The 13,749-nt window shown below is 48.6% G+C and overlaps 4 protein-coding genes across 4 annotated transcripts; 1 reads left to right on the top strand and 3 right to left on the bottom strand.

Annotated features, from left to right (window-relative positions):
* Positions 1-1,225: 1,225 nt before the first annotated feature.
* On the bottom strand, positions 1,226-1,952 carry ONS95_003812 (uncharacterized protein; the record flags this gene model as incomplete). The annotated part of the gene is made up of 5 exons (XM_058497141.1): positions 1,226-1,344; positions 1,415-1,478; positions 1,563-1,689; positions 1,740-1,816; positions 1,863-1,952. The coding sequence occupies 5 exons, from the start codon at positions 1,950-1,952 to the stop codon at positions 1,226-1,228; spliced, it is 477 nt and encodes a 158-aa protein (XP_058353084.1).
* Positions 1,953-3,799: 1,847 nt separating this feature from the next.
* On the top strand, positions 3,800-6,292 carry ONS95_003811 (uncharacterized protein). The gene is made up of 3 exons (XM_058497140.1): positions 3,800-3,882; positions 3,930-4,019; positions 4,074-6,292. Exons 1-3 carry the CDS (start codon positions 3,849-3,851, stop codon positions 5,519-5,521), a joined length of 1,572 nt encoding a protein of 523 aa, XP_058353083.1. The 5' UTR covers positions 3,800-3,848; the 3' UTR covers positions 5,522-6,292.
* Positions 6,293-6,323: 31 nt separating this feature from the next.
* On the bottom strand, positions 6,324-8,547 carry ONS95_003810 (uncharacterized protein). Its single transcript, XM_058497139.1, has 3 exons — positions 7,572-8,547; positions 7,362-7,524; positions 6,324-7,311 (listed from the first exon to the last, which is right to left on the bottom strand). The coding sequence occupies exons 1-3, from the start codon at positions 8,415-8,417 to the stop codon at positions 6,710-6,712; spliced, it is 1,611 nt and encodes a 536-aa protein (XP_058353082.1). The 5' UTR covers positions 8,418-8,547; the 3' UTR covers positions 6,324-6,709.
* A 475-nt stretch (positions 8,548-9,022) lies between these two features.
* ONS95_003809 (uncharacterized protein) lies at positions 9,023-10,833 on the bottom strand (the record flags this gene model as incomplete). Its single annotated transcript, XM_058497138.1, has 4 exons — positions 9,023-9,291; positions 9,364-9,441; positions 9,497-10,604; positions 10,657-10,833. The coding sequence occupies 4 exons, from the start codon at positions 10,831-10,833 to the stop codon at positions 9,023-9,025; spliced, it is 1,632 nt and encodes a 543-aa protein (XP_058353081.1).
* Between the last annotated feature and the right edge of the window lie 2,916 nt (positions 10,834-13,749).

The following is a 13,749-nucleotide window of genomic DNA, read 5'->3' as shown; positions in this document are numbered from 1 at the left end:
TTGCAAAAGATGAAGCCGCACTGCGGAAGAGCTTGAACTATCAAAGTTGGTTTGTCGTGGCCGAAGAAGTGATCGAAAGTGACAGGATATACTATTAGCCAGATGGCGAGGGCCTGCTCGTGAGATGATAGAAAAGCTGGAAGAGGAAATAAGAACTGAGTGAAAGAGTGTGTTCACGGCAAAGTCGAATGAATAAGAGCAGGAAGAAAGCATAGAGATGCTGGGGAGGAAGGGCATTAAATCGAGCATGAAATTGGACCCAAGGACGGCTCGCAATCCTCGTGGGTGGCCGCTGCAGGAGATCCTGGCGCGAAACAGGCCGGAGCGCACCTCGTCCGGACGGACGTGGTGCCATCCAAACGGGCAGCATTGTGCTTGGGACGGATCTGATGTGTGACCCGAGACAAAATTATCTGAAGTGCTGGATGATGGGAGGGGCGAGAGGGGCCAGCGTGGGCACGGATTGCGCAGTGGGGAGGAGGCGACGGAGGCGTCGTCGAGGGGGCAGACCCTCGGACGCGGAGTGTTTTAAACTTCGTTGCAGAAGCGTCTCGGAGCCGCTGGCGACCAGGGTAACCGAGCACGCCAATGTCTCGGAACTTCAGATCAAGGTTAATAAGGTGGATTTCGACGTGATAAGGTTAGAGTGTTCCTGGAGATCAGATTTTTCTCGACTGCCATCTCATCCTCCCAAGCGTTGGCATCCAGGAGTAGGAGAGCGTGGGGCGGGTGCAGCAGCAGAAGAAGAGGAAGAAGAAGCAGAGGGCAAGAGACGTGCTATGCGCAGCCGCTAGAATCGACCAAACAGCCAAGCGAACTGGTCAACATTGGCGGCGATTCCTTTACACAGTCGGCGCGCAATAATGTTGTGGCCGTTGGTCTTGATCCAAAATGGATGTAAAATTCGCTTGTGAAAGCTGTCAAGCTATCAATCATAGATACCTCATCCGGTGTCAAGCGGAGAAGGCTCGGGAAGAGGTCAAACATCAGGCTGAACGCCTAGCGACTGTCGTCTTCGTCCTGAAACGAGGCATCTCTCGTCCCAGAGTCACGCTTTTGTTTCTTCTACACCACTGTCCAGCCTATCCCATGTCCTTTGACACCTGCCAGATACAAAGCGTCGCTCGGACCCGACATTCAGGCTTGCTTGCTTAGCTCTGCCACGATCGGATGGCTAAACTGTCACTGTCACAGAAACTCAGTCCATGCCTGAAGGATCCACCACCTATGATTCATGCTTGGCAAGCTTGTCTCCCTTTGCTGTTTGCTTCCCTTCGTGGAGTCCAGTGTAATATCCCGCGTAGTACCAAGACATAAGCAGATTCTTGAGGTCCTCATCGTGAACTGCATTAAACGACTGGAATTAGCAAATCCCACGGTCCGGAGGAGAGGCTGAGCCGGATGTTTGTCTCACCTTGACCGACTAAATGCTGGGGTAGGGCTGGCGATCTGTTTGAGTGCTCTGGTCGTTCCACAACCTAAAGACATACAAGACTTAGTACTGGGTCTTCGAAGTTTCGACATTCCATATCTTTGACTATTTCTGGTTCGAAAACCCATACCGGAACGTGGTCTTCGTGGGAAGTGATGTCAAGATCAGCTGTTTCTTCGGATGCCTCCTTCTTGGCATGATGATCTTGAGCGGGATGGTTCTTTAAACAACCTGCTTCATAATGCACGTCCTCGTCCCTGGATTAGTTAGTTATTTGTCAAGTCTGGTCCCTTCTGGCTGGACTGACAACCTCTTGCTCGAATTTCTAGCCTCCTTCAAAACTTGCTCGGCACTCTCACCTCGAGCCTTCATACTGTGGTATTTCTGCTTGCGATCAGTTCTGGCCGTGGCTTGGTTCGCATATTCTCACCTTATACTCATCAAGAGCCTCATTCCACGAATCCACTAGAGATGAATCGTCCCAAATCTGAGAGTGTGATGGGTTGCCGTTGGATGCCATGCTTGCTAGTTTGCGGAGTCATTCTATTCTTGTGTTCCAGCTGAGCGTCTGCATCTTTCTAGGAAACCACGAACGTTAGCTCCGTATTAAGCGACTATCGGTCACCAACGTCAAGTGCGGCTTTTCTGTACATTAGGCAGGTCACTGTCGTAATACAAAGATCGTTGACTTGAAAGACTTTACCATAGGGTCAACAAGCCCGCAGGCCAAAAGAAACGGCACAACGTCTGGAAGCATTCACAACATTTACGGCACGTGTCGGTTCATGAGTCATGTCCTGTTGGAAGAAGCCAAAATACTCTGCAAGACAAATGCAGTTTGACAAGAAACCTGGCTACTATCTGGAGATGATATCGTCTTCTTGAAAGTCATTTACCTCACATTGTCCATTTCTTCAGCTGTGTCTATGTCAATTCCACGGGTCTTTCTAAGCTTGTTGATCTTTAATTTTTTGGATTCCTGTACCCAGCGATATCTACACGCTCATGACACTGCCCACCGATATCATCTTTCACCTTAGAGTCCAGAATTGAATATAAGACTCTTCTTCCGCGGCCTTCAGCCTTCCTGGCGCAAAAAGCCTGTGCGAAAGAGCATTGCCCTTGATTAATGCCGGAGTCGGCATTTTGTCGTGTATGCCCCGAAGAATTGCCACAAACATGATAGCAGAATGTTGGTGTGCCGACTGGACAGATCCGAATGTGCTGATTTGGAGCAGAAGTGTCGACGCCATGAATCTTCCACCCAATGCATTCAGGAACGATATGCTGGGTTGAGTCATGAAGACTTTGCCCACAATACCATCGGCTGCAGGGAAGATGGCCACCGTCCAAAATGGTGGCGATGGCACGAACTGCGGGTTGCATGACTGGTGTTGCGAGAAGCTTTGGGCACCTAGAATCTCAGCATGAGAGAAAAGCAGGTCCATACGATCGAGTGCTTGTGCTCATCTTTCCCGTTGCCTTCATCACTGATTCAAGTGAGCTTAGTCACACCAAACGAACAGTAAATCTGATTATTGAGCCAGTTGTCTGACGTTGTTAATGGACGAACCAGCGGGTTTGGTATTGCGAGGAGCAATGACAAGCGCTTGACATTATATCTAATCCGGTATTATCTGTAGATGTTAGCGGAAAGCTGAGGAACTGGCCAATTGGGAAGCTCACCACCTTCTTTAAGAACAGTTGTGACAGAGAGGTTAGGATCATCGATGTCTAGGTTGAACTCTTTTGCTCAGACTGTCTTGTCCAATCAAGTTCAACGCTGGTGTTGGATTTGACGAGAGGGCAGATTGGGAAAGGTATGCAGTAATAAAAATGAACAAGTAAATCAGAGATGTGAGAATGATCTCATATACTCATCTGTCAACTGCGAAATCCTTGATTGAAGTACCAGTTGGCGGCGAGAACGCGAGAAAGTGATGTCAATAGAACGGAATAAATATCATGTTCTGCTTACACGACTTCACTTGGTAAAGTCGCGGCTGGAGAATAACAAGAAGCGGCGGAGTACTTCGAAGACCTACTTGATAGAGGTTCTAAAGGCCTATATGGCCTATGGTCAACACAGCAGCCTGTATTGGAAGGACAGCTTTTTGGATGTCAGCCTAGCAAACATCATAGATAGGATGTCTCCTTTTGTTGATATGACCGTAAGCATAAGTGTAAAGACACAAACAAGTCGAGCGAAATTGGGGTTTCCAATTGTTTGGCTTCAGAAATTGTGTTGAAGGGAAGGGAAGAGGCTAGAGGTTGGTAAGAATGGCGCTACAATCACAAGCTCAGTGGACTCACCGCCTTGGGCGGCAGTACCATTCCGAATTTATTTCCTCTCGAAAAAAGTTTCCACCTTGACCACTTCAACATAACCATTTGCACCATTGAACGACCCCGCACAATGGCAAAGGATATGCAATCAAAGAAGCGCAAGGGTAATTAATCATGTTCCAGAGTCTATCCCGCGCTAATCTATGAAAAGCTTCAGTTCCTGAGGTCGAGGCTGAGAAAGTGAAGAAGGTTAAGAATGCAGTCGCAACTCCCAGTGAGGCGCCAGCGAAGAAGCGCAAAGGTACATATTACTTGTCTAGTTAGAAATGAATGCAACTGCTAACAATTTCATCAGCCACCGAGGATGCTGCGCCTGAAAAAGTGAAGAAGACCAAGACCCCTAAAGACAACTCCGAGGTTAAAGCTCCAACTACCACCACGGTCGCAAAGAAGGCCGTTACTGCTAAGTCTACAAAAGCCACGGCAGTGTCCTCGAAGAAGACTGCAAGCAAAGTGAAGGTCGACAAGCCTGTGGAGCCTGAGATCGTCGCTGATGAGGAGTTGGACTCTGGTCTTGAGGATGAGGACAAAGATATGGATGGAGACTCGGACTCGGAGCCCGATGATCAGACCAAGGCCATGCTCAAAGGTTTCGAGAGCGATGGAGATGACGAGGAGGTCAACGACGGACTCCCCGAGGGCACAGAAGTTCCCATTCGCAAGCAGCTCAGCAAGAAAGAGGAGAAGAGGTTAGCGAAGATTAGAGAGTCCGATGCATCCGACAAGCCTGGCGTGATCTACCTTGGTCGCATTCCCCATGGATTCTACGAGAACGAAATGAGAGCATATTTTGGTCAATTTGGCAAGATTCTTCAGCTCCGTATGTCCCGCAACAAGAAGACCGGTGCTGGAAAGCACTACGGCTGGATCAAGTTCGAGTCTGCTGTTGTCGCAGATATCGTAGCTCGTACTATGGACAATTACTTGATGTTTGGTCACATTCTCAAGGTCAAGCTCATCCCAGATGAGCAAGTCAATGAAGATTGGTTCAAGGGAGCCAATAAGCGATTCAAGAAGGTTCCATGGAACAAGATGCAAGGCCGAAACCTTGAGCAGGGAAAGTCGGAGGAGACCTGGAACTTGAAAGTTGAGAAGGAGACGGAGAAGCGGGAAAAGAGATCTCAGAAGCTGAAGGAGATCGGTTACGAGTTCCAGGCCCCAACGCTTAAAACTGCTACTGGTGTCGCAAAGCCCAAGGCACCTGAAGATCTGACGAACGGAGAGAGCGAGACTAAGGCCATTGAGGCTGCACCTGTTATTGAAGAGACGACCAAGTCATCAAAGAAGGGCAAGAAGGCTAAGGCGATCCAAGCTGGCAATGCTGCACCCATCCCCTCAACCACCAGTAAAGAAGAGAGTCGAGCAGTTACCGTCCCACCAAAGAAGGAAGACGTTGCCGAGTCAATCGATGCCTTAATTTCTGAGGCAACTGAGAAGCCCAAGAAAGGAAAGAAGGTCAAGGTGGTCAAGGCCACTGAGGCTGTTGTTGAGGAGCCTGCCGTTCTCGCCGTCGAAGAGCCCACGGAGCCCAAATCCAAAAAGGTCAAGAAGACAAAGACAATTGAGACTGCTGAGATCACCGAAGTATCTGTCCCTGAGTCTGTTGCCAACATTCCCGAGAAGAAGCTCAAGACCAAGAAGTCAAAGACTTCTCTGGTTGAGACAACTGTCACTCCGGTCGCCGCCCCAGAAGAGACCGCCAAGAAGACGAAGAAGGCCAAGAAGGCGAAAGCGTCTGCTTGATTGTGCTTCTTTTGTCACCTCTACAATTGCGTATTGCAGCGTAGACTTTGCTTTCGAGTTTCGGGTGGCGTAACAGGAGTATCTTGCTGTTAACAACTCGGTGGAACTATCATGAATGGTATGTGCACAAGAATCACACTGTCTAAATATAAACAGAACCCTAGAAACCCCATGAAAGTGAAATATGACACTTCAGTAGTGAATCTTGAGTGAGACAGAAGAAAGTTGTGATGAGCCACGAGCATTTCTGTTGGACACTTTCTCCGAGTATTTACTTTCCACCATTGGTCTAGACTAGAAGACGGTCACAGAAAAAGATCCATATTCTACGTGTGTATGTAGAGTTAGGATTATGATTCGACGGTGAGATTTTACAGCAGCCTCAGCCGCCTAACTATTGGGTCTTAAACATTTTGTGGCATTTTCATCCTCATCCTCATCGATGGGGTATTTCACATCACGCATCTGAGGATCCTCCGAATGTTGCCCCTTTGATATTCTTGCCCACAATCAATCATATATATACTGCATGTAATCAGGGCAAATACTTACTTAGCCGACCAACGTACCTCCTACCAACATGAAAGTACTGCCGCTATCCACAAAACCAGATATTGAATTCTTACTACCTATCATGTGGGCAGACATGTTTTCACAATCGCGGACCTGAAAGAAGCTGGCTTTAAAAAGCTGTTAAAGACATACAGCGGCAAGCGACCAAAGCTCTCCCCACCTTGATTGTCAAACAAGAGACTGAATACTCCTCCAGAATACTTCAATAAAGGTGTTATGGATTAGATAGCGTGAGCCCATGTCGCTTGGTTAGCAGAGGCGAATTACATGATCATTGAACGTAGACTTCATGATAATAAAGAAGCGGATAGTCGATACAACTCCGTCCTAGGATTTTCGTCAATGTCTCGAGAGAATATCAAGGAGAATTCGAGAAGTCATCTGTCGATCTTGCAGCGGAACGGAGCTTTGGCTAAGCTGAAATCGAACAGCTATGTCCACGAATAGTGACGAACAGAGACAATCTTTGACTGGGCAGCAAAAGGGTGTTGGAAATATGTTCAAATGATGATTGTCCCCAAAGATGAAAGAACGGGAGTAGCAAACGCAAACAAACAGGTGTTAACAAGTCGTATCTTCGTATCTTACATTCTATTGTAAATATCGTCCATCTAGCTATTGGCATCGTGCTACACCTCCTTCATTCCGTATCATTTTCATAACGGCCTGAACCAGTGATATACACATCACGGCTCCACCAAACGCCACGCAAGCAACAGCTGGTGCAGTCTTCCAACTCCTCGTACTAAGTTTCAAGTAACACAATGGGGGTAGAATATAAGCGAGAGCACAAGCACTCGTAGCTCCAATCAGCTCAAACACAGCGCCCAAATCGCAGGTGATGAGACTAAGCGTCATGGCGCTGACGACGAGTGAGGTTGAGAATATGAGATGGAGGTTCATGTTGAATGGTTCGCCCGGGAACCAGTAGTTGAACATGACTTCGCGGCAAACGAAGGCCTCCAGCGGGAGTGTGGTGAGCATGTTAAGCCCAAAACAGAGGCGGGCAATGTTCACCATGATGTTGTCGGAAGGGAAGTTGTTGAGTACATTGCCTTGGGTGAGGGAGCCGAAGCTTAGGAAGCCCGCAAGAGCCATGAGTAGACATGCTACCATGGAGATGCTCGTGCTGTAGTGAGTTACACGGGCGAATCTATCTATCGTAGGGGTCTTGAGAGAGCCGTAGATGAGAAGGGAATTATGATGACAGACGAACGCTGTAGAGAAATTAGTGAAATAGAAAATGGTGAGGCGAGGGACAACAAACCGAAAGATATGACCCCGATCGCTTGAAATATCCCGCTGTTGATTGTCAATAGCGGCGTGCTGAAAGACCCTCTTGACTCCTTCGGTACCATGAATCCTTGGGTTACAACTGTAATTAGAATGATGACCATGCTGATCAACGCCAGTGTACTCGCTTTTGCCAACTATAACTGTCAGTTTCCTATTCGCTATGAACTCAATGACATCCTACCTTCGCAATGTCCCGATACAAGCTCAGAGGATAGCTGATGCCCAGTATGAAAATGACAATGACCGCCCGTCTATTCGTCAAAAGCCCCAAAACCGGTATGTCGCCCAAGCCTGGAAACACCGCCGCCAAAACGTGCGGAATTGAATCTCCCACGATTATGCCAAACGCCACCATGCCCCCAAAAGCAAATGCCCATTGTGCAACCGAAATGGCAATCAACCCTGTCCTGCCGAAGCAATGCTCTACCGTGCCTTGGAAGCTATTACTCCCACTCAACTTGCTATTGATTACAATCAATCGTATCGTCCAGTCCACCGTGATTGTGAGCCCAATAAGCAATATGATGCCTGTCAGGAGCCCAGCTTGTTTAAAGGCGTAAGGCTGTCCAATAATTCCCGCGCCTATGATCGAATTCGCCATATTCATGAATGCGGACCGCAGCCCTGATTTCGGTCGCAGACGTTCCCTCTCAGCCCATTCATGCACATCGTCGTCGCCCCAAGGACTTGCTGCGAGAGTGACCGATGGTGCTTCAATGTCGGTAAGCAGAGGGACGAAAGCTTGAGGGCGGGGATCGCGGCGTCCGGAGAGGGGGGTATCGTTGTAGGGAGGGGGCGCGCCATTGCTGTGTACATCTGTATCTAGAGCTGGAGGCAGGTCAAATCGTACACGGTTCGGAGTTCGAGGAGTTCGAGGTTCTGGAGAGCTGTCGCGGCCGGGGTGTACCACTAAGTCTTCGTCGTCGTCAGAGGAGTTGCGGGATAGGAGGCCACGGTCTTCCTCATGCGCTGGATCTGCTGTACTCTCGCCATCCTTACGGGTGGTGTTCGCTTTGGCCTTGGCCATGCTATTATCGAGGAAGCATTATTGTGGTAGGGTGACGTTGGACACAATGGAGCTGATGAGGTCCGAATTCTTGAAGATCCATGCCCTCGCTTATCTGCGGGCCGATGACACTATTTGGGTTCCAATTCAGGGGCAAGACATGTTTACTTTTTGGATCAATCTGTAGCAATGTCACAGAAAAAGGAAATGGGCATTCTTTTTGAGAAAATTCATGCGTGTTCAATTATTATGTACGTGACCGTCGCTAGAATGTACATCGTGGCGTTCAGCCATTTTTGCCAGGTGTGCAGGCCACGCCCCGGGATGCTCGCTCAAGCAAATGCTGCGCTAATAATTACGAATTTGGATAGAAGATCCAGAGGCTTCTCCTATGATATACTGTACACTGGCGGGGCCAGATATTGGTGCCTCCATAAATGTGTGACTTGCTGAATTGCCAAGTCATGTGAAACCGACGAAAGACGGAGAGCCCCAAAGAGAGCGTAGCGGAATATTCTCCTGGCGCTGGGAGAGCCTTGGGTATATGTTGGTGTCTGAAACGATGTCTGCGAAAGAGACCACCGAGTGGTGTGCGTTGGAATTGAGGGTATAGTAACCAAGAGTAATCAGGTTATTAAAGTTACGAGTATGAAGGCAAATATAGCTGGCAGAAGGGTCGAAAGCAGCTGTCTAGCATCTGATTTTGGCGTAGGGGTCGCAGACGTAGTCGACTGTGTTTGGGCAGCAGCAGGATCAGTGCCAGAAGTCTCATGACCGTTGAGTCCCGGAGAAAGTGGAGCTGCGGCACTGGAGCTCACACTGGAAGAATTTGGACTTGTAGTGGAAGCAGATTTTGGGGCAGTGGACGATTCGGTACCAGTGGCAGAAGTGGTTCCTGTAGGGGTCCCGTTAGAAGAAGTCATGGTGGCGCTTGTGCTTCCAGGTCCTGTAGGAGAAGTGGCCATACCAGTAGATGTAGCGGAGGAAAACGATGGCGTTGCCGTGGAAGATACTACAGCAGCTACCGGGTTCTTCTGTGCGAATCCTATCATGACATTAGTCAAAGTTCAAAAAAGTGTTAATGACGCCCTGTCACTTACCAAGTCTATCCTTGTCTGCATCAAAAACACTGTAAACATTCTTCAGAAAAGTGTCTCCTAACAGCCAGTTCCCAGGAGTCACGGCTTGGCCGTAGATATTGCCTGTACATACTCCATTGGCCATAGGTGAGACCCAGTCCTTGGAGTCGACATTATATGTGATAGATCCGAATGTAAACGTCAAAGCGGTTGTAGTAGTGCACGGAACAGTGTAAGTAACATTATTTGTCGTCTCGGCACCAGAAACCAAGGCGTAGAAGACTTTCGCGTCTTCGGGAGGACAGAATATGAAAGAGGTCCCCGTGTCGATGAAAGCTAACTTCCCCTTGATGTTTGCCTGTGTACTTCCCACTCCAACATTGCCTAGCGAAATAGCCCAATCGCCACCAGCATCTTTCGAGACATCGTTGTAGTTCAGACTGCCGCTGTATTTTGAGGTATTTGGTTCTCCAAAATTGATCTCACCAGTGTTGGTTCCGTCCGCGGCTCGGTTTAGGCTGACACCAAAGATGTTCGATTTCAGGCTCTTCGATTCGACTAGGGTCTCGAGGAAGATGGGATAGTCGCCTCTGGACTGTGACAGGCCAAGGATACCATCAATCGGAAAAGAGTTGAAGTCATCAGAGGTCATGTCAGCAACTCCCAAAGTCATAGGGAAGCTCATGCCAGCTAAGGAAATGGTGTCCGTCCCTAATCTTCCACCCACTTGTCCAGAACCATAAGAGATGTTAAACGTCTTGCCAATATCTTTGAATGAAGTTGACGATGTTGGATCGAATGTGTTGTGAACTTTGCAAGGTCCTGAAGTACATGACTTTCCCATCACCCAAGTTGTGGCAGCTCCGGTATCCAGAAGCATGTAGAGAAGAGTTTTACTTGATCCCAAGGTCACCTCAGTGAAGTATGAGAAATCCGTGCCGTCTTGATCGATTGGAGCACTCATCGCTTGTGTGGGAGTGGCGGCTGGCATGATATTGTAGGTATTAGTCCTTTTGGCAACACCATCCCGCTCCAGCATCTCAAAGCGCCGAGCTGGAGTACCACGCTGGTATTTTCTCGTCAACCGCTCAGCGAGGCGTTGTATTTGCATATCATGAGGCAAATCATTCTGTCAAGACATGTTAGTGGTTGCGACAAGAGATGTGTTAAGATATAAGTACCTTTGGTATCCGCTGCACGAGTTTGAGGGTTGCTGCTACCAATCCCCGATCATCCACAGCACGCTCTGCAACGCAAGTATGATCTTCAACACAAAGATAGTCGGGGAACCAAGGGAAGAAAGCTGTTGCCGTAGATGCCAGCGCAATGGCCGTAGCCAGACCTTTAATAACCAACATAGCAAATTCGTTCGGGCGTATCCAACAGATGTATGATCCAAAAGAATAGCTGTATAAATTTCTGATCGATGCCTTTCGCGGAATAACCAGTGCTGAATGATACGGGTCAAAGTAAATAGTCAACAGCTCGTCAATTTGAATTGAGTTCCGGGCAGCTCAGTGAATCGTTTTCTTCCAATATCGTACAGATAGAAGCAAGGACGGAGAAGTTGAACTTCGAGACACCGAGTACCAGACTCTTGATTGTGAGATTAATATTATGATTTAGGCAGCATGGGGGCAATAGAAGATGCAAGCCGAAGACAGTTAAGTCGTCGACAATGCGCAAGTCCTGATTTTGGCGTGTGGAGGAAAGCGGGACTGATAGCTCGAGGATCCGCGAGCCGAAGGGAAACTGGGGACTGGAACGGAACAAAGAGAAAAATACGAGAACTGTATCCGGAAAACTTTTGTCCTTTGGCCAAAGAAATGATACGCACGAGACCAATATATCTGAAGGAAGATGCGGATTAATTAGGAAGAAGGAGGAGGAAGAGGAGGTCGGAAAGTAGAGAGAGTGAGGGAGGACGAAACAGAGCAGGTGGAGAGAGAGACGAGAACGAGGTTGGAGGTCAAGAATCAAGATGGAGGAGTTTCTTGATGATCAGCTTGCGCTTGCACGCATCTGGCCGTGGTCCTATCTGCGTGCAACCTTGGAAGCCCACCAGTGCCCAGTGCCCACCACAAGCTGCAGGGGCCGCTGTTCGGCTTCAACATCCTGGAAGCGTCCCTTGCCTCCTTGCCTCCTGGCCTCCTGGCCTCTCCTGTCCTCTCCTCTCCTGTCCTCTCCTGTCCTCTCCTCTCCTCTCCTCCACTTTTCTGCCGTCGTTGCGGTTGTTGCGGTCGTTGCGGTCCTCTTTGAGCGCCATGCTGGTGATGCTATTCCTCAAATGCGCTGGCGGGAGGTGTGCCCAGGAGCAAGCAGGTCATTCTACTGTATCAGTATCGGTCCGCTTAGCGCAAAAGGGGCTGGGACGGGGACGGGGACGGGTACAGGGACGGCCAGGCGCTCGCTCTCGTTACCGTACAATTGGCCGTGGAACCTTCAATACTTGCACAACCATGCTCAACTCATGGGAGACTCCGTGGAAAGTCTGCTCTTCAGCCGCCAGGATACAGGTACCTCCACACCTTCGGTTCCCTAAAGGACAACGACAATCTGAAAGACGCACTCCAATCACCATGGGCGAGCAAGACATGGCGGTCTTCATTCGAAATTGCCCTGGTCCGTGGCCTCCTTGTAAGAACGCCACTGGGGTCCTGTCCCCTATCACGATCCACACGACGTAATTTGCAGCTTCGTCTGGGGAACCAAGAGTCTTGTCTCTGTTGCTTTGTTCTGTTCTGTTCTGTTCCAAAGATCGTGACGACGTCTGTTCCTCCATTGATTGCACTTAGCTTCCGCAGATGGCTGGCTCCCTTCCTGGCCACAACACCCAGCCATTCCCAACGGATTGTGATCAACTACAGAAAATTCGAGTTGGCGGCTGTCATGTAAAAAGTTAAACTTCCAGCCCTCCCGGAAGGTATCGTCGCGTGCAATGGGTTCAGTTCTCGTATCAACAGATTCAATAGCACAAAGTCCTTGATGCCCTCCTTGCTGCCAACCAACCGGGATATAGATTGCCTGGCGCTCTCAACCCATGCGTGGGCGCCCACGATGTTCTGGACGCCATGTCTAAGGGCAACGCCGTAATATAATAATCTGATGTCTAGAAAATATGTTTCAGAGCTCGGATTCATTTTGCCGTCTGAAGTTGCGCCAAGACGGCGTAATTGGGGTACGCACAAGTTGCGTGGTTGCATATCAGATTCCTGCATAAAGATCGTGGTTGCTTGCACCTCAAGGTTTCGCTTGCGACCTGAATCTTTTTTTTGGAAACGCCACACAATAGCTTTTTCCTTCTGTTGCCGAACGTAGATATATTCTACAGCACCGTGGATTTGCTAAATCATGCAATAGATCAATTGGCATTCCGTTGAATGACTAGTATAGTCAGTGTTTCACCACCAAAATAGTTGCCGTTGACCATATGTGATAAACTCAGACCGTTTGGAGATCTACTCACACTCCATTTCAGGGGGAAATTGTCCGATAGGTCCATCACCCATATCCTAATTGTTCAGAGCCAAGCTCATGGAAATCAACCATAAGAATGTTTGTCAAACCTTTAATCAATCGAAAGAAATGGCAACGTGCAAATCTTGCCTAATGGGCTACACTTGGTACATACTCGAGTAACGAGATGAGCACGTCATCTGGAATGTAGAAAGGAACTAAGAAACCCAATAAGATTGGCTCCTGAACAAGAAAGCAATGTGCATGATGTTCTCTCACGCCGGAGCGTAACACTATTCTCCGAGCACCGAAACTTCAATCTCTTGCTTGTACAGCATCCAACTCATAATCGAACTGAGGCCGGCCCCCATGCCACCCTCAGATACACATTCTTAAATTTCACAAACAGGTGCCCCATCATCCTTCCAAACCGCTCTCCCAACCTTACAATAATCTCAGGAAGTCGCACAACTCCATCAAACCACTCAAGATACGACACGCCATCGTCTCATGCAGTAAAACTCGGAACGCAAACTCATGCTGCCTCGCAACCAGTAGTGTAAAAATCAACAACATCATTCCAATACATGTAAACGAAATGGCTGGCTATGCAGCATGGATCCACCAAAATAGAGCTCCGGAGACGGTTTTCCATTGCGGAGGGCGAGATTAACGTTGCCCCAGAGTGGGTAACATGAGCAGAGGTTGAAACCCCCGATTTGCGTAACTATGATGTCCATGACTGTGGCCAATGTGGTAACGACATCCTTGACGAAGAATGCATTGAAGCAAGAGGTGTGTTGATGTGGACCAAATGG

The sequence above is a fragment of the Cadophora gregata genome (assembly GCF_030347475.1).
Source record: "Cadophora gregata isolate MNR1 chromosome Unknown scaffold_13, whole genome shotgun sequence".
NCBI lineage: Eukaryota > Fungi > Ascomycota > Leotiomycetes > Helotiales > Ploettnerulaceae > Cadophora > Cadophora gregata.
This window is presented reverse-complemented; position numbering and strand designations above follow the sequence as displayed.